At 34.6% G+C, this 20,056-nt stretch overlaps 1 protein-coding gene across 1 annotated transcript in view; it reads right to left on the bottom strand.

Annotated features, from left to right (window-relative positions):
* The window catches only part of LOC103255181 (usherin), a 465,104-nt gene that overhangs the window by 98,335 nt on the left and 346,713 nt on the right, over positions 1-20,056 (bottom strand). The window contains exons 37-40 of the mRNA XM_008053149.2: positions 19,309-19,492; positions 18,256-18,413; positions 3,975-4,133; positions 2,203-2,365 (exon numbers count right to left, since the gene is read on the bottom strand). Of these exons, the coding sequence (XP_008051340.2) occupies positions 2,203-2,365; positions 3,975-4,133; positions 18,256-18,413; positions 19,309-19,492 (664 nt within the window). The remainder of the gene's footprint in view (positions 1-2,202; positions 2,366-3,974; positions 4,134-18,255; positions 18,414-19,308; positions 19,493-20,056) is intronic.

Below are 20,056 nucleotides of genomic sequence, written 5' to 3'. Positions count from 1 at the left end.
TTTGAGCTAAATGTATTTCCTTTGGAGGCACTAGAAGAAAGAGGAGGCAAATGATGAAGCAGAAATTACATGCCATAACCTCCTCAGAAATACTGCAGGCTTGTGGCTATAACTGTATAAGGGGCTCTATGTAGTCTCAGAATGAAAAAGAACTATGTGTCTACATTCTATTTCTGTCCTTACAAATTTCTGATTTTTTTTTGCAGCTATCTAAGAAAAATTTGATATTGTTGTTGTCTAAGCACATTTAAACTTCAGCCGAAATAACTGCCAAGTGATTCATGCCTATGTAGGTGAATATAACGATTGTATCTGGAGCCCCAGTGCGCCATTTTCATTTCACTTTAAATAAAAAACAAAATGTATCTATGTCAGTCAGTGCCCTTCTGCTGTACTCAGAGGTATCAAACAGGCTACAATTATGATTGTGAAGTGATTGTGTCACATTGGAGGAAGGTTTATTGCTTTTGAGTCTGCTAGGCAGTAACACATTCTGTTTCATATTACTCTTTATATCATTGTTTGGCTGTGACTAGAATAATCAAATGCCATCAAATGCTGTCAAATTCAATTTACAGTATTTTTCATTGAAGCGGGCTTTCTGCATTATATTTCCTGTTTTCCCTTTCTATAGCTGCCATGGAATAGTCACTGTAATCACGAGCTTTATTTACAAAACCAACAGTGTGAAGCCACGTCCTGCTCTATAACAGATACTTTATTTCCCTTTATTCAGAATAGGAATTTGATGTGCTTTTCTCATACAATTAGCATTAAGTAGATGAAAGAAAACTATTTCAAGAGGATGGGCATTTTAGAGCCTGCACTAATGTGCTTAGCATAAAATATAAATTCACATAAGCCATTTTTACATGTTCATGTGTATTTGAATCAGAAATATTATTCCTCAAATTAATGTTTGCTAAGGAGAAATTTGGCTTGTTCCTTTATGGAGATGTCATTTACATAACCAGAAATACAACAATACTTTCTCCTTTTATAATTATTCTACGAACCCTTAGTTCAACACTGAAGACTGATCTGAATCAAAGGGTTTCAATATCTGAAGTTATAAGAGGAGCCTGAATGAAGTTTCAGGGCATAGGACTGAACAAGGGAAGACCTGAGACTGCCAGAGAGACTGAAAAAGGATGCTGAGGTGGGGGATGAGGATCTGAGAAGAAACGTGTTGTGCTTTGCAGGCCTAATGTAAATACATTGCTGTTGAAATGGGGGTTTCAATCTGCAACTTCTGTGTCTGCCAGTATCTATGTTTTCGGTCTTAGATAGCAAGCTTTCAGTTAACAGCTCTTTGCCCCTGTGATCCTACTTGTATTTCACTTTCTCCTTCTCTCCTCCTCTCTTTCCCACTGCCTTCTCCCTCTTCCCCCTCCCTTTCTCATTCTCTCTATTCTATCCTTCACTCCTTCTCATCTCTCCCATTTCATGCCTCCCTTCCCTCTTCTCCCAACCCTCACTCATTATTTATTTAAAGAAAACATTAATTTAAAGCAATGTTCATGTTGATCAGGTGAAGACTAAGTCTCTTCAAACCAAAATGTCCACAGTCTTATCTCTCTTCCTCTCATCTCTGTCTTCTTTCAGTCTGTCTCTTCCTCTTTTCTCATCCCTTCTCTTTTTCTTTCTTTTCTTTCTTTTAGGTAGATGCACTTAATACATTCTTCACATGATGGTGAAAACAAGCTGCAGTAACACCATCTAACCAATGGAGTGGAGACTCAATAAAAAAGAGCTGGAGAGTGGAGCCACTCTTTCTGCATCTAAAAAATGCCATCTTTGTAGGATGAAAGAGACATTTTCAATCTTTATGTAAGTGATGAGAAATATTAGAATTTTTGTCTCGGATCTGGTTCCTCTTCTGGAAAGACTATGTTCTCTTGGTCAGTGAGCTTCTCGCAGATTTTTCTACTACTTCACCAAACATAAAGCTATGTTGGCTATAAGATCTCAGCTAGCAAACAGAGCTCAATCAGAAATATTGTATAGTAATTCTGGCTTTTTTCCTTAGATAATGTATAAAAGTTTGAACGCCAGTCTTAGTCCCCACCAGTGGGTGCTCCAAAAAACATGAACTCCCATCCTTTTCCTTACTTATGAAAGTAGAAAGTGTATTGGATTTTGTAGTCCTGGAATAGTACACATTCTTTAATAACTAAAAATAATAGTACCATTTACTCTTACCTGTGAATAAAGTAGTTGATGATAACTCCATTTGGTTTTTTAGGTGGCATCCACTTAATCTCTATGCAAGCTGGCCCCAGTGCCTTAAGAATGGGAGCATTAAGCTCCATTGGGGCTGCTTCAGATGTTTTGACAAACACCCTACTGCTAACTCCACAACCTCCTGAAAAAAGAAAAACCAAAGTCTTCAGTTATTTGTCAGGCAGAGAAAGAGTTACATATGCATATACTTAAGGATATCATAAAAAGGATATCATATGCATATGCATAGGGAAATCATGAAAAGTATTTTATCTGAACTTTGTATACTTTTACATATATCCTTGTATACATAAACATATATATTTTCTTGACAGTACTATAAATTTATATAGGATTTGAGCTTTTAAATAAAACATTATTTCTGGAAATCTCATTAATTAATCATATATTTATATAGGCATAAACAAAACATATGCTTGTCTGAAGTTTCTTTAGTTTATTGCAATCACTCTAAACAGAAAGTGAGAATGCACTTGAATTTCACAAATGTATGTGTTACCTATACATCTTGAATGCTCTTAATAATGTTTTATTTTTCCTAATATTTTAAATTAATGACCATTCTTCAAACACACAGGAGTCAATTAATCTGAAGGATATTGTACTTCCATACCACACTTTCAGGGACATGGAGGTGCAGAAGCTGACTTAAATCAATAAAACATTAATTTAAAGCTGTTTTCATGTTGATCAGCTGAACACCAGGTCAGAGCAAGCAATACCCTTTGAACAAAAATGCCATGGTCTGTTTTGTAGAGACAAGTGAACAGACTGACTTGCAATTTCTGATATGAATTCAGTATAGCAAAACTGCAGACTCTTAATCCTAACTAACTCTGGGAAGCAGGATTCATTTGGAAACAGAAGTTCCTAATGATGTGTAAAACAGGAGTTCCAACTACACACTGAGTATATGGTTGGTAAGTTTCCTTAACATCAAGTGAAAAAAAATGTTTTGTTCACCAATATGAGTTACATCTTTACTTAGCAATGAGGTGTTTTATATTATATAATATATATCATGATACCATATATATGATATATTAATATAGCCATATCCATCCATTTCTACATTTAATGTAAAATAAAATCATATGCAACACTCTTGATTCCCTGTTCTCCCCTCTCAAATCTCAGTGTACATGTAACCAATTATTCATTTGGAGGGATGAAGGGAATGGGGGAGTCTCTTCCTTAAGACAACACAGATAGATGATAATTTCACCAACCCCAGCCTAAGCCATGAAGCACAAGGTGATGGTTCGTTTACATGAAATAGGATTCAAAGGAACACTGTAAAGTATGTAAGATTCATTTGGGTGTAATTCAACTTTTAAATAACTTCTGATTTCCCCCTCCTGAATATAATTTAAGTAAAACCAAGGGAAATACATTTTTTGTGAAATTTTTGTAATACTCATTTTGTTTTATATTACCAATGACTCCTTTGTGTGAGCTAGGTGTTTGTCTTTTAAAGGGCCTTATAAAACAAGACTTTGCAAACCACCATTTTGATATATTTAAATATTCATGATTTAATGTGCAGAAATGCATAATGCTTCACTCGATGGCAGGCTCTGATTTTTCTGGGTAAACAGTCCACTACAAATAAGAAATGAAATGTTAGTCTTTGTATTTGGACTGCGAATCTATTCCTTTTAAATGAATCTTTTTTTTTTATGAAATACTTTTTTATAAAATCTCAGACCAAGTGTCTTAAAGACTTTCACCATTTTGACACGCTTGTATCCTTATCTCATACTGTGTGAATGGAGCCAAATTTTCCAGAAGGATGGACTGATGATGACCAACAGATAAGGTCAGAGGTGTTGCACTTCCATCATTGAGTAAGATATTGTACTCCACAGGAATTTCGGGGATGAGGATCCCTTTAAAGAGAGAGAGAATGGTTATACAGAAGGTTATCCTTTAAGAACAATGAGTATTAAACATTTTTGTAATTGAAAGTAGTTCTAATCAAAGATATATTCATTGGAAAATAAAAATAAAGGTACCTTTAACTTAAAAAATATAAAGGAATTAGAAATGGTACTATATATTTTTCCTGGGCTTACTTGCTCTTAAAGTTCATTAAAAAAACACCAATTTTGCCTGTGACAATAATTTTTCTGTAGAGCATTGTGTATGCATCTTGTCTGACATGGATCCTTGACATAATAGCCCATAAAATATACAAATCATGGTCTACCTAGATAATTCCCAGTGCATTAATTATTGAGTCAGGACAGTTCACTGTCAGTGAGACTTATGGACCTAAATACTTATGGAATTTGGGTTCCTATATTGTCATTTTTCACCATTGCTTCCTAAAGAGAGGAGGTCTTGTCATTTTAACTTCTCTTCACAATCTATTCTTGTAATTAAATGCCTGCTAGGTTTTGTTTGATCTTGAACAATATGAATACTTTTTCAGGGAGAGAATATGAGCTTTGAATGAAGAATAAAATGGAGCTTCCTATTACATTTTCTCCCTAATCTGAGAGTTTATAGCACTTACAGGTTTAGTTACTTACCTTTGTAGTACTTAAATAAGTCTGTCTTTACTCTAGAAACAATGGAATCTACATACATTACTGAGAAAACAGCATAGAGCTCAATGATCTAAGAGAGATGAGGTCTAAAAAATAAACATGGCTTTGTTTTTGTAGATGTAGGCTCAATATTTAAAGTGTGGAGGGGCTAGTACAAACCAAAAATGGTCAGGATTTTGTGTAGGATCGATGAAAAAGAAGTCTCTCAATGAGATACTGATCTTCTTCAGAAGGATTGATCAATTTTTTTCCTCTGGAAAGGTGCTAGATTGTGCTAAAGCTGGCAACCCAGACTGAGACTTTTTATTATAAATTTAGAGCATCAGAGCTAAACTGTTAAATGTATTCTAAAAGCTTAAACTACTATGATTCTATCAGTGGTTCCTATATTCTTATCTCTGGTTTTATATCTGTCCTGTATCCCAGATTTGTCTTTTTTTCAACAGTCTATTTCTATTAGATATTCCACAGAGACCTAGATCTCAACAGGTGCAAAACAGAACTAGCTGTATTTTCTACTCCCAAACCTGCTCTTTTTCCCTTTGGTTTCCTCTTCCAGTTAGTGATAATATCATCTCTCCATATCCCTGGACTACAGGCTTTAGAATAAGACTTTTAGAGTAGACCCTGCTTTCTTCACTTGCAAACTCAAGTGACCACTAAATCTTATGAATTATTTCTTTAAAAAATCTGGGCTTTATCTATACTCAGCAACAAGAAGATTTTGAAAGTGTAAACAAGAGCTAGCCTATATTTTAGGAAGATAACACTCCTGGCAAGTGAATGATTGACAACATGAGAGATGAGGTAGGGAGACCAGTTTAAAATTCATAGCTGCAGCAACAGAACAAACAAGAACCATCATCTCATTGTATCCCTGTATTATGCCAGGCAGCACGCATTGTCTCATGTAATACTACTTGACTATCAACTTCATAAACATCAGGGACTTTGCTCTCCCCATTGTGGTTCCAGGGCCTAGATTTTTGCATAAAGTAGCAGCTTAATAAATGTTGGTTGACTAAATAAATGAATCTACCCTCAGGACAATACTGGGTGGTAAATAATATTACCATTGTTTTTTAAAGATGAGAAAACTAATTCTCAGAGAAATTAAGAAACTTGTTCCAGATGGCACACTGATCAATTGTGAGGAAGCTAGGATTTGAACTCAAGCTCATCTGATAACGAAGTTTATCCCTCAGTATTTATGCACTTTTTTGATACTGGTGTCTTGGGTCGGACAACTGGGGAGCAAATGATAGCTTTGAGAAAACATGTACAGACAGGCAGAATACGTCTTGGAGATTGATTAGATGCAAGGAAACAGAAGTTGGATGAGTTAGGCTTATGACTGATAGAATAAGCAAATTATAGGGAGATATTTAAAGTTCTGAAGACCCAACCTGAAATACATATATTCTGGATATTCATGGGCTTGTGTCAAAGTATATTCAGAGACAAGAATAAATTGTACAGTAAGTCTTCAAATAATGTTGTTTCAGTCAACATTATGTCATTTTTATATATAGCTGGGACTACAGATGGTGCTATCACACACAGCTAATTTTTTTTATTTTTGTAGAGATGAGGTCTCAGTATGTTGCCCAGGTTGGTCTCGAACTCCTGGGCTCAAGCAATTCTCCTGTCTTGGTCTCCCAGAGTACTGGGATTACAGGTGTGAGACACTGCACCTTATCTTATTTCATTAATACTGATGAGAAAAAAAATTGATTCCTGGCTACAGCTACTGTTTGTGGAGTTTGCATGTTCTCCCAAGCCTGTGTGGGCTTTCTCCAGGTGCTTTTGTTTCCGCCCACATTCTAAAGATGTGCCTGTTAAATGAATTGGCAAGTCTGAACTGTCCCGGTCTGAGTGAGTGTGGAGCACACCCTGTGATGGGATGGCCCTGAGCTGCCTGAATGGACTCTGGCCACCACAGCCCTGAACTGGAACAGGCATGTCATAAAATTAATAAATGAATGCATACAAATGATTGTAAAATAAAATTTTGTAAAATCTGTGCTAAACATACAGATAGATACACAACAATAAATGGTATGGTACGAAAGCACTCTGGGAGCTTGTGCTGCGTGTGATGATTTTTAAATTGCATGGTGGTAAGAGGAGCTTGTTCTAATTTTCACTTCAAAAACATTTATTCCTTTGACTGCCCTCATTCACTTATCAAACTGTGGATAAATAATTATCTTACTTGTTTTTATTATTCTTTCTTAAATGTGTGCATAGTTCACGTTTATTTAAATGTTTAATGTTAGAAGTGCTTTAGTCTTTATTTAAATGTTTGGTGATATTGTTGTGACCAGAAATAGGTCATAGAAATTTAACTCTTGCCTATATCAGGTAGCCTATGGTAAAACTGGTTTCCTTATACATTGTTTTGCTTAAAGTCACAGTTTCCAAGATCCTATTAACTATGCTAAGTGAAGGCCTACTGTTGTTAGAATATCACTTTGATGTGCAAAATTGGGGAAACAGGATTTCTCTTCTGAGCAAGGGAAACCAGCAGAATCCCACTTTTCCTTGTTCACAATGATTGGGTGTTTTTCTTCCCAAAAGTCTAAAATTAGAAAAGTATATGTGTTGTGAGTGATTAGAACGTTTACTAGCCAGTTAAAGAGATAAAAACTCTCGTCACCTCGGTGTGAGCCAACTGTATGATAACAGCAAAAGCTTATGCCGATGGGCCAACATATTGAACAAATACTGTTCATAATGTAATCAAAGGACAACTTAATTTTAGTCTCTCGTTATTGATTCTTTTCTTTTTTAGAGACAGGGTCTCATTCTGTCACTCATACTGGAATGCAACCTTTAATTCCTGGGCTCAAGCCATCCTTCTGCCTCAGCCTCCCAAGTAGCTGGAACTATGTGAGCCATCACACTGGCTAATTTTTTTAAAAAACATTATTTTTTAAAGAGATGAAGGTCTTTCTATGTTGCTCAGGATGGTCTTGAACTCTTGACCTCAAGCAATCTTCTTATCTCAGCTCCCAAAGTGCTGGGATTATGGGTATGAGTCACTGCACCTACCCTCACTAGTGCTTTAAAATAAACTCAATGTAGTGATCTGCCCTAGACATGGGCTGAAAAGTTGACTTGGCCCGTGATGCTTCTACTCGATTTCAGGTAGCAGAAGGTCCTATATTATTACTTTTTCAATGAAGAAAATAATATCATGACAAAAATTATATGACTAAAAAGTTAAATAAATTTATTTTTATCTTTGTTGGTATGGTCAGTGCACATAATGGGCCTATTTAGAGGATATTCTTCAAGGCCTAATTCTCAACTGCAAGACAAATCTGGGAATGTTTATGCTGCTCCCAACAAGATGGCAATAATTAAAATGAAGTTTGAGTATTGAATGAAAGAATTGATTACAGAGAACATTTGAGACTCTCAGTTCATTAATGGGTGGGGGAAACTTAAGTAGTATATTAGAGGTAAAATAAAGAGCAATATAATCAAGTTTTTTTCCCCCTTCCCACTAAAAATGTTCTTTAGAGAGTGTTGCTTGCAGAAGTAAAAGAGACTGAAGAATGAATTAGGAACTTTCTCAGTCTGCAATTGAACCTCTCAGCAGGAAGATTTCCTTTTGGAAATTTCCATCCAGAGTGTCTTGGAATGATAAAATATTCCACCTCATATTTTGGGCATTTCTCCTTATTTTTACTCTGCCACAGTTTATAGAACATTGGGGAAAGGTTGCTGTTTGTACCCACATAATCATGACAAAATGAAGAAGAGAAGAGTTGCCTGGACCCTGAACCTGTTGTTGAGGTTAGTTTTTTGTTTGTTTGGATCTTCCTGATATCTCGAACTATAACAGTATCTCACTCATTAGTCAATATGATTCACAGAAAACATTTTCCCAAATGATAAATTGCATAATACATTTTTTCTTTAATTATAAAGATGTGGGGTACAATTCAGGGTTAGGTATACAAACGTTTATTATACAGGTACCCTTGTTAATGAGGTATGCCTGTCGCTCTGCTAGCAGTTTCCCTCAGCTGCCAATCCCTTCCTTATAGTATTGTAATTGTTCAAGGTCCGCTTATGAGTGAGAACATATGGTACTCTGTTCTTTGTTTCTGTGATAAGATCACTGAGTATGATTGACTCTAAATCCATGCAAGTTGCTGCAAAGTTCACGTTTGTCCTTCTTTATGGTTGCACAATATTCCATTGTGTATGTGTACCACATTTTTTTATCCAGTCCAGCTTCGATGGGCAACATGGTTGGTTCCATGTTTTTGCTATTGTGAATAGAGCTGCAACAAACATACGTGTGCAGGTATCTTTTTTGTAGAATGAGTTGAGTTCCTCCAGGTATATTCCCAATAGGGAATGTCAATTCCCTACGGAAGGTCAATTTCTGGTTATTTCAGAAATCACCACACTGTCTTCCAAAGAGGTTGCACTAGTTTGCATTCCACCAGCAGTGCAGAAGTGTTCCTTTTTCTCCGTATCCTCGCTAGCATCTGTTGTTGTTTGTTTTATTAATGATGGTCATTCTTACTGGGGTTAGGTGGTATCTCAGTGTGATTTTGATTTGCATTTCTCTGATGATGAGTGAAGCTGAACACTTTTTCACATGTCTGTTTGTTGTTCGTACATCTTCTTTTGAGAATTGTCTATTCATGTCTTTTGCCTACTTTGTAATGGGGCTGTTTGTTTTTTTCCTTTCAGCACGTTTGAGTTCCTTGTAGATCCTAGATGTTAGGCCTTTGTTCAGATATACAGTTGGCAAATATTTTTTCTCATTCTGTGGGCTGTCTTCCTGCTCTTTTGATGGTTTCTTTTGCTTTGCTCATTAGCATTATTTTTTCAATTAAGATAACACACTGGAATACAATGGCACATTCATATGAAATTTTAAGATAAAAAGCAAGAGCTTAAAGAAATTGCAAGTTTTTGATGACGGCTTTAGGCTGTTTTCAGACTTCCTGAAATTACATGTTCATTCTGTCATCTTTGTTCCTTGGGTAGATCTTGTAGATAAGTTTGACAAACATACATTTATGAAAAAATGCCATCATTCTTTTTGAACTAGACTAAACCATGGAGTGGTGTCAGACAGATCAAATTCTTCTTCTGCACTTATTTCCTTAGCAATCCACTGGCAAATTAACCAACGCCTATGAATGCCTGTCTCTTCATGTGTAAAATGATGATACCAATAGACACCTCATAAAGAGTTGTGAGGATTCTTTTTGAAAATATATGTACAGCATTTTATATGTTCCCGAAATATATAAAGTGCTTAATAAATGACAGACATATTTACAAAACAAAATGAAATGGAAATAAAAAACACAAAGCAACCATGGCAACTGTTTTCAAGTGCCCTCAAACACTTTTGAACCCATCTTTCATATAAGATTGCTATTCCAATTACAAATAAGTGTCATATTCATTTAAGTAAATGTCTTCATAACAATATTTTGTTATCTAGTTTTATTTTCATGCGTTCTTAGATATGATCAAGTTGTATTCCTATGAAAATAATCTATTATTTATTCACAGCAGTAATTTGGGTAGTGGTATTCCCTCCAGTTTATCTGAGGTGGCTTCTCTGTATGTTTTCAGTCTATACCCACTGGTCTACTTTCAGATTTTGCAGTCTTCAAGAAGGAAACTTCCACTAAGAAGGACAGTACTTCCAGGGGGTCAGGGTCAAAACTATGCTTCTACCACATTTCAACTATAAGCATAATTTTAATCTAGGTTCAAACATGACTAGCCAATCTGTGAACTTGGAAAGTATATTTTTCATGTCTTATTAATAGGAAATAAATGTCCTTTCCATACACCTATGAGGTGTTGATTCAGAAAATGCTCCTCTAAGCCATGAACACGTCAAACACTGACATGCGTTTAGGAAAGAGTGCCCCCTCCACTGTCATAATTTACAGGACTGTGACATGCAAGTCTCTTGTGTTCCTGCAAACCCTACACCATCTGCAATGAGTCTAAAATGACTGAGCCCCCTGGTATTCTGATGACTAAATAAAATGAAATGGGCATATTTGTTAAAGTCAGCTGGGAAGCCACACGACTTGGTTAGTTCCTGAGTTCATAAATTTATGTCAGAGCAAGTGGAGCAGTGGAAGCTCAAGTGAACCAATTTACCCTAAGTGCAAATGGCAGTTTTGTTATTTGGTGTCAAAGTTACCAGTCGCACAATGACAAGCTGCCATAACACATTTTCTTGTTCACTAAAGAACAAGGATTTCGTTGGTTAATATTCCTTGCAATGCTCCTTTTCATAATTTACAACAACTAGATGCTGATAGGTTATTTAACATTTATGAAGTTAAGATGTAATCAGAAAAACCCTGATTATCTTTACAAATAAAAAAGTTAAATTATTCAACTTTTTTTTTTCTCCATGGCTTCATTTCACAGCAGGTGCATACTTTACAATGGGGCAAGTCAATCAAATAATCCTTTTTAAAATCTTTTTTTAGGAGCTGGAGCAGGAACAATTCCAAGAGGGAAAACTATTAAATCAATCTGATAGTGGCATTTGCTTCAAAAGCTGGTTGCACTTAACGTGGTTCTTTTAACAAATTGGTCTTAATTCTCCTCTGTGTAGGTAAGGGTATTTTGATAATGCCTTTTTGGGAGTGTGGACGTGAAACAGGACTCTCTTGAACACAAACATACCGACTGAATGGACATTTGACATAGGTTGCATAATAGTTATCATTTTATGCCTTTTCTACCTTACTAGATCGTAGAGTTATTGATAGGAGGGACTGTGTCTCATCCTCTTTCTAACTTGCAGCATGTCCAGCATCATGCTTTGCCCCATGAGTGGGGCTCAGCAAACATTTTCAGTTATTTAAATGAACAGAGGAATCAATTTACTCAAAGGCAAATTAATTGCATCCCATGAAGTTTTGAACTACAAATAAAATAACCCTACTGGGCTACTGGAGGGAATGTCCTTGAATTACGCTGACCTCATTCATTATTTCCTATAACTGAAACAAAATTAGTTTTTTAGCTTTCGAATTGAATCACAGTAGAACCCATAAAAAATAATTTACTTTCTGCACTGTTTAGGCAGAAAAATAGTGAGAAAAATATAGCATAGTGGTTTTGACCATAAAATTTTAAGTCAGACCCATGTGAACTGGCTCTACTGACATCTACTTGAGGAATAACCTAGAGAAATAGCTTAGAATGTCTAAATTAACTTTTTTCAATAGCAAAATGGGAAAAACCATAGACATACTACATTACTTTATTATGAGCATTAAATAAGACACGTGTCAATCTCTTAACAAATTGGTTAGCATATATTAAGACTCAATAATGAAAGATATGCTCATTAATATGCAAAATAAAACACAAATCACTGAAGTGAATTTTACATTTTCTTCTGAAACTCACTACTACTTGTCATTTGGTTATTGCACAAAAGTGAAGCAATTGTCAATGTTGAATCATCCCAATTAATGCAGTGTCAATTCCTAAGAAAACTGAATGTCAATTTTGACTTCAAATTGATAGTATCTGATCTAATACACTGCAGTTGATGAGCTAACTCAATGCTAAGATGTTTAATGTCTATAAATAGGCCATATTGTGGCTAGCTAACCTTTAATCAAAACTTGATTAATAAAAGGTATTTATATTCTTTAGCAATATTAATTAAAATTATTTCTCAGTAGAAGAATTGCTACTATCTCCTTTCTTTAATGGATTAAGAGATAAATGTTAAAGTAAAAGCACCAGTATTTCCATATTATGAATTAATCCTAAGTAACTAACCATCCTTAGTAAGAAAAAGTCTGTGTTGAATGTAACATTGTTAATTAGAACATGATTAAGGGCGAGAACCATTCAAAATATAGTCATCATCTTGATAAATTAGAAAGGCTCATTATTATCTTCAGAGTTTAAATAATTGTGAATGTTTAAATTCTTAAGCAACAGGAATTTGTTTCTCCATTGTTATTTTGAGTTAGCCATTTATGTTCAATGAAGTATTTGCTTCTTTATTTTTTATAATTTTTAACCTATTAAGATAACATGTATCCTTCACTCTCTCTAATATGAATATGAAATTCCTGATCTAAGGTTCTGAGATGATAAAAGGTAAGAAGGGATGTTTAGGAATAAACTAGCCTGGCTTACATTGTCTATAGTTTTAAACAATAATGGCCAATGTCTATTCAGTGTTTGCTAAATGTTTTACCATGCCATCTAACTTATCTCATAGAAGAAGCAAACAAGGTAGGTATTTAATTCTTTCTTGTACAGATGAGAAAACTGAATTAAACATTGGACAGCTTGCCAAAGGCCACAGAACAACTAAATAGGGGGCCCATTCCACATAGAAACCAACACTTCCTTATCTGAAAAATGAAAAATTATGCATTCATAAGACAACAAATAGTCTTTGGAAAATATGTATCTGTGACCTGGTTGTATTTAAAGAAGGAATGTGTGTGTGTGTGTGTGTGTGTGTGTGTGTGTGTGTTTAAGGTTAATACAAAGGGTGTGGGCTTTAATAGGAAACCAAGTGTTTGAATGATCTTACACAGCAGAACATCTAAAATTTATTTATATTTGTCTGCATGATATATTTTGGAAGCTTACCATTTTGTTCCTCCATTAATTCAACAAAAAATTTATAATAAAGTGTTGTTTGGACATCACCTGACTTGGAGGTACAAATGATATACACATGAGCAGAAATCTTTGTTTTCTAGAGCTTGGAGTATTTTGGGATATCACTACTGACATTTATTGAGTAACAATAAGGTAAAGTGAACCAGGATTTGACTGGGAGGTAGGAGAATGTTCAACAAGGCTTTAAAATAGTCTTTGGATAATCTCTTTGCAAAATTTGAGAAATGATTCACACTCCCACCTCACTTAACTAAAATCTTCTTGCACCTGGAATCTGATTTTATTTATTTATTTATTTTTGAGTTGGAGTCTTACTCTTGTCACCCAGGCTGGAGTGCAGTGGCATGCTCACAGTCACTGCAGCCTCAGTCTGCTAGACTTGGGCGATCCTTCTCCTCAGCCTTCCAAGTAGCTGGAACTACAGATACACACTACCATACCCAAGCTAGTTTTTGTGATTTATTGTAGAGACAAAGTCTCACCAAGTTGCCCAGGCTGATCTCAAACCCTCGGGCTCAGGCAGTCCTCTTGCCTTGACCTCCCAAAGTGCTGAGATTACAGGCTGAGCCACCACGCCTGGCCTGAAATCTGGTTTTAAGTCATGTCTATTCTTTCTAGACTTTTGAATGAGTAGGTAAAGATTTCTGTTACTATGTCCTTCATGCTGCAGGCGAGTATTGTTGCCATGTGAACATTTTCCCTTCATGGGATCACCATTTTCCAGATAATTCTTCTGGTCTTGATATGTTCAGTGAAGCATTATTGTCCCAGAATCATTTGGTGTTCACCAACACCTACGTCTGTTTCTTAGCCCTCTGAGCTACTATTTCTCAAAAAGCATAGTTGACGTGTCATAAATATGAGAGACTTTGGGCAATAAATGAAAAGTTTAAGTTGGATTTAGGAGTTAAGCCAAAGATAGAAAGGAATTGCTCTTAAAAGGTAGTAGCAGAGAACAGACCTGGATTTGAATCATGGCTGTGCTGTGTGACCTTGAGTATACTATATCTTTTTTTGAGATTCAAATTTCTTATCTTAATATGGGAATAATGACATTACCTGTCTCCTATGGTTTACACAAAAATTAACTGTGGTAAGGTGGCAAAAAAAGGTTTATCAAACTATTTGGCATATTGTAGGAATTTAATAAATGGTAAATTCTGTAGGAAATATGAATGTATGTGTGAGTATATGATATTTGATATTAGCATCACAAGTACTCTTTCCCTGGATATTTTCACATATGTGCTATATTTTGTCCCCTTTACTCATAATATTTATACATATATACTAAGACTTTTATCGGTAGTATAGGAACAACAATTTGAACACTGAAAATCCAGGTAATTGTCTAGGTAATTTTTCTGTTTCTAATAAACATGTAGACATTTTCTCCCAGAAACTTACCTAAGTTTACTCTGTTTACATTAACCACGAAACAAAATGCATGTAAAAAAACAATTAATTTAATCGCTGCTTTGACTTTAGACAATGAAAAGAAACTGGTATGATTCATGTTTTCAGATAATTATTGCAATTGATCACTTCTGCTTGGTGTGTGTGATTCACGCTTTTGTTAAGTCATGTCTATTCTATCTAGACTTTTGGATGAGTAGATAAAACTTTCTGATTTAGTTCCTTCATGCTGCAGGAGATCATTGTAGTCCTATGGATATTTTCCCTTCGGGGTTCACTATTTTTCACAATTAATTTTTTTGGTTTTGACATGCTCAGTAAAACATTATTCTCCCAGAATCATTTGGTGTTCACCAATACCTAGCTCTATTTCTTGGCCTTCCGGGCTACTATTTCAAAAAGTGCTTTTTTCAGAGAAAAATTAACTCTTCAAATAATCATCACAAAGTCATATGAGAGCTTTTAAAAAGCTCTGGATTTTCTTAATCCATCCCGAGATTGTTATTTGGTAAATGTGGGACTGAGAATCTCTTTGCACAAGCTCACGAGGTGATTCTAATGTTCATTCATGTTTGGGAACTACAGGTATGAACTGTCTTTCCAATATTCAGCTCTGCCTATGATGGAAACATTTTGTAATGGCAAGGAGTATGATGAACTCCTAGAAAACTCTTGATTATAAGCAAATAAACAACCTCCACTTAGAACAAACTTGTTTTCTTCCTGTTTAAGGTATATATTTGTGACTACTTAGTAATAGAAAAATGTTTTTATTATCCAAATCAAAGCACAGCATGAGGTACTTTCTAATAAAATCAACTGTAGATTATACACAAGTCAAAATCATCTGACTGTTTACTGAGTTCGAAATCCTTCGAGGAACTAGGAAAAAGGTTTAATTTAAGATTTTAATCTTTTCATATATTACATGGCTTCTATAATGGGTTTTGTGCATCTGAAACTGAGAGATTGACAGGTCTTGATATTATAAGTTTATTAACCACTGGTTAAATGGTCAGAGTTAGTGTACAAAGCATTTCTACAATATTTTTCTAGGCAGGACTAGAAAGAATAATTTCTACAAAACCTGAGGTAGGCAAGAGTTTAGTTAATACTAAACAAGCAGAAGTAGTGTCTTATTCCACAACGAACTTTTCTAAATAGAAACGTTACACATTAAACATAAAAATGTGATGTTGACTTCAAAGTTAAAATGACATAATGGTGGGAAATCTGAAATATGTCTTGAAGATTTACTAACCCAATCCTACAATAGGCAGTTTTATCATTTTGAAAATGGGGACTTCGGGACCCAGCAAATGTTGAAGCACAAACATTTGTAAAATGAGTTATTAGGAGCAAAAATTAATTCTTCAAATAATCATAATCACTATCTATAGAACATTATACAGAACCAGATACTGTATGTTAATTATACAAATTATTTCATTTAATCTTTACAGCAACCCTACATATAGGTACAATCATTGTCTCCACTTTATAGAAAACTGAGGCCTAGGGAGAGAAACTGACTGTTTAAGGTCATCAAATAGGTGGTAATATCGATTTATAAATCCTGGCTTTGTTTGTCTTACTTTGGTTGCCATAAAATAGATTTTTCAAATCAGTACTAAGTAGTGTGAAGTCTTTAGATGAACAAAGGCAATTTATATGTGTGATAATGTTAAAGTAAGAGATCATTTGGTAAACTGCAGGACTTCTTAGTCAAATAGCAAGGAAATCAGTAACTTTGCTGGATTTTTCCTTATTGTTCTTGGAGAATTCCAATTGTAGATGGCCCTGACCTGAATCTGAAAAATCTCCAGCCAACAGGCTAAATTTGGTCTTAAATTGACTCTCTCCAGCCTCATTTTCTTTTGTGGAGCAAAAACACAACACCACAATAAAAATGCCGCCTCCCCAAAATACTAAAAAATTACGAGATAGCAATGCTATTCCATGATAGCAGAAATCAATTCCACATAGACGGTTGTAAATTTGTATATTTCCCACAGTAGAAATTATGTCTTTTCCCTCATTAAAATTAAGAACAAAATTCAAGAATATCTATGTTCCTAAAACATAGACAAAGATTATAGCATATTATGACACGTACTGCCAGTATTAATTGTTCCTTTATATTTTGTTTAATTTATTGTGCTGCACATTTATTTTAAATCAAAAGCAGGTAAAATCAGGTACATTTAATATTTTAGTATAATTTAAACTTTTTTGTTTATAAAGCTCTTCATATATTTTCTTCTGTGAATTTATGCAAAAAAGAAACCTTTTTCTTTGTTCTTAGATTATATCACAAGGCAACTGGGTTATGAGAGTTTAAGTTTTATATTATCTTTATATTTATGAGAGTTTAAGTTTTATATTATCTTTATATTTTACATTATATCTTTATAACTATACAATATTATCTGTTTTGACTATTCAATTCAACGAAAAATATATCTTGCTAATTATTTTATGGGATAAATCTACTGATGAATCAAATGGCTGTTAACTATTTAGTGCCATGTTGAGCTGTTAGACATACTCTGTTTGGGACAATAAAAGTTTATTTCAATTTCACCTTAAGACTACATATTAAAAATCAAAATCACATTTTTTGAGGTATATGCAACACCTTAATCAGTTTTAAATTCTACTTGAAAAAAGGTCCTCCATATGTCCTTTATGTTAAAAGACAGAGTAAGCAGATTTCATTCCAGTCTTTACTCCACAGTGTTAATGCAATCAGGATTTTACCTGAGGATGTTGCCTACATCAAAATATAATAATGCATTAAATCACAAGCCAACCCAATAGTGACTAAATGGCTCAATGGAAGCTATATAGCTTAGAGATGCAAAATTCAGCCACCATAACCGGTCACAACGCAAGGTACATGGACGGAGTAGGCTATTGTCTTTCCAAATTCCCCATTCACTGATGTATTATAGAGAGAACAATATAATGCCAATGATCCAATCTAAGAAGTCCTGTGGAAATGAATGTTCAAGGTAATTCCGACCTATATGACTTACCTTGGAATTAGATGAGTAAAAAGACAGATTTTTAGGCTCTGGAACTTGCAAGTATTGCTTTGATGAAACAGTATACATATCTATATATCTATCTGTATATATATATATACTCATGTGTTTATATACTCAGTAGTATGGCTTAGATAATTCTGTTAATATTTATCCGAGAGACAGACTATGTCCTTCTAATTTACTAAATTCGCAGTTCCACTTTAATCTCAAAGTAATTTTCTTTAAAGTGATTTACAATCACACACACACATGCACACACACACACACACACACACACACACACAGTCACATACATATGCTCACAGGTTTTATGTTCTTACCTGGTGATGCCCAAGCTACAAATATGGAATAAGGTCCAATTACTGTGATATTATATGGAGGATGGATTTCTTCTGGTGTCGATATTGGTGTTTGAACAACATAATCATTACTAGTACTGCTACCACCTCCAGTTTTGGCTTCTAACTTGTAAATGTATCTATAATTAAAAAGAATTGTGATAAGGCAATGCATAACAGATTTGAACAATGATTGCTGGGTTTTGTATCCATTACTTATTTCTGAATTTGTGACAAATTGCAAATTCTTTGCTTACTATCCAGAAACTTGACTTGGTAGTTTTATTAGCACAGGCAACATTCTCTCCAGACCATTGCTATTTCAGCCGCTCCCAACTTTATTTTTAACCTGTTAGTAATTCATATCTTTTCTTGAAGATTTCAGGAAAGTCTTGAGGAGTGCTGGTGGATTGTAAAGGATTCAAATTAATCTTCCCCATTTTTAAATGGGTTGGAGTTCAAGGAAATATGTTTAGAGAAAGATGTGTTAAAATTGATCTGCTATTCTGTACAATAAAATGAAATTGATCTCTACTTTCTATAATAAAACATCTGTTGATGTAAAATATATTTTGTCTCTGTTAAGAAATAAATGGGAGTGAATTGCAAATATGTGGAACTTCTCCCCTAAAACCACCTACATCTATATGTAGTACAGCAGGTAGAGAAAACATTGTATGAGAAGAAACAACAGTAGATGTAAAACAAAATCCTTTAAATCTCTTTTATGACTAGTTTAGGAATGTTGGGTTTTGAAAATAATCTAATAATTTTTAACTTTAGTGTTTTGTATATTTTGTATATTAAAAAATTCTCATGCTTTTATGTTAAGTAAAGGACCAATTATTTATTTATACTTTTTAAGGAATTTCATGTAGTCTGAGGACTAAATGACTCAGCACTTTTGTCAGTTGTAGAATGGCAATGATGAGAAAATTAATTAAACAAGTTAATAACTTTCAAGGGAACAATTTTTTTTAACCTGAAAAAATATAAAAATCTTATGGTATGATTGCTAAAGCTTTTTTAGTTTACCTGCTGTGGGGCTCCAGGTTTTTATCAGTGAAATTCTGCTCCTCACTGCCACCCAGGAAAAGCAAGGTCCCATTACGACTCAATTGATATTGAGAAATGAGGCCATTGGGCTTTTCTGGCGGACTCCAATATAATTCCACCGTTGTAGAATTGATGATAATGTGTCGAGGTGTCACCCAAACCCCTGGCAAAAAATAACACAATGAAGTTTTATTGTTAGAATAAAATGAAACACCTTATCAAAAGTCACACAATCACTTCAAGAACTATAATATCTTTTCTGTTGAATTTTTAAAAATCTCATTTTGAGAAACACAAATACTTAATTGGGTGTAATTTTTTAATTACTTTTATTTTTTATTTGCCTTTAGAAAGTGAATGTCAGACAACTGGTAGTGGAAAATTTCTTGTCTTGGCTGTAATTCTGAGTGTAATTTAAATCAAGACCTGAGAGACTATCCAGGGATCTTAAACTTTAATATTATTCACTGGAATCTGCGGGATAAGCATAATCTAGTATTTACCTGAGTTATACAATTCAACAAATAAGCATACATTTTCTTTCCCTCTCACACCAGTGCTGTGTGTGCTTTTTTTTTTCTCTCTTTGTGCCTCTGGGCTCATTTCCCCTCCAGGACCTCATAATGACATTGTCTCAGAGACTAGACTTCCCCTTCCCTCTCTTCTCCTCCCCTCCCTTCTGCTTTCTTTTTCTTTTTTCTTCTTTTTTCCTTCACCTCTCCTCTTT

The sequence above is a fragment of the Carlito syrichta genome, unplaced genomic scaffold (genome assembly GCF_000164805.1).
Source record: "Carlito syrichta isolate Samal-C Ts95f unplaced genomic scaffold, Tarsius_syrichta-2.0.1 Scaffold287916, whole genome shotgun sequence".
In the NCBI taxonomy this organism is placed as follows: domain Eukaryota; kingdom Metazoa; phylum Chordata; class Mammalia; order Primates; family Tarsiidae; genus Carlito; species Carlito syrichta.
The sequence above is the reverse complement of the archived record's forward strand: the minus strand, read 5'-3'. Positions and strand labels throughout refer to the sequence as shown.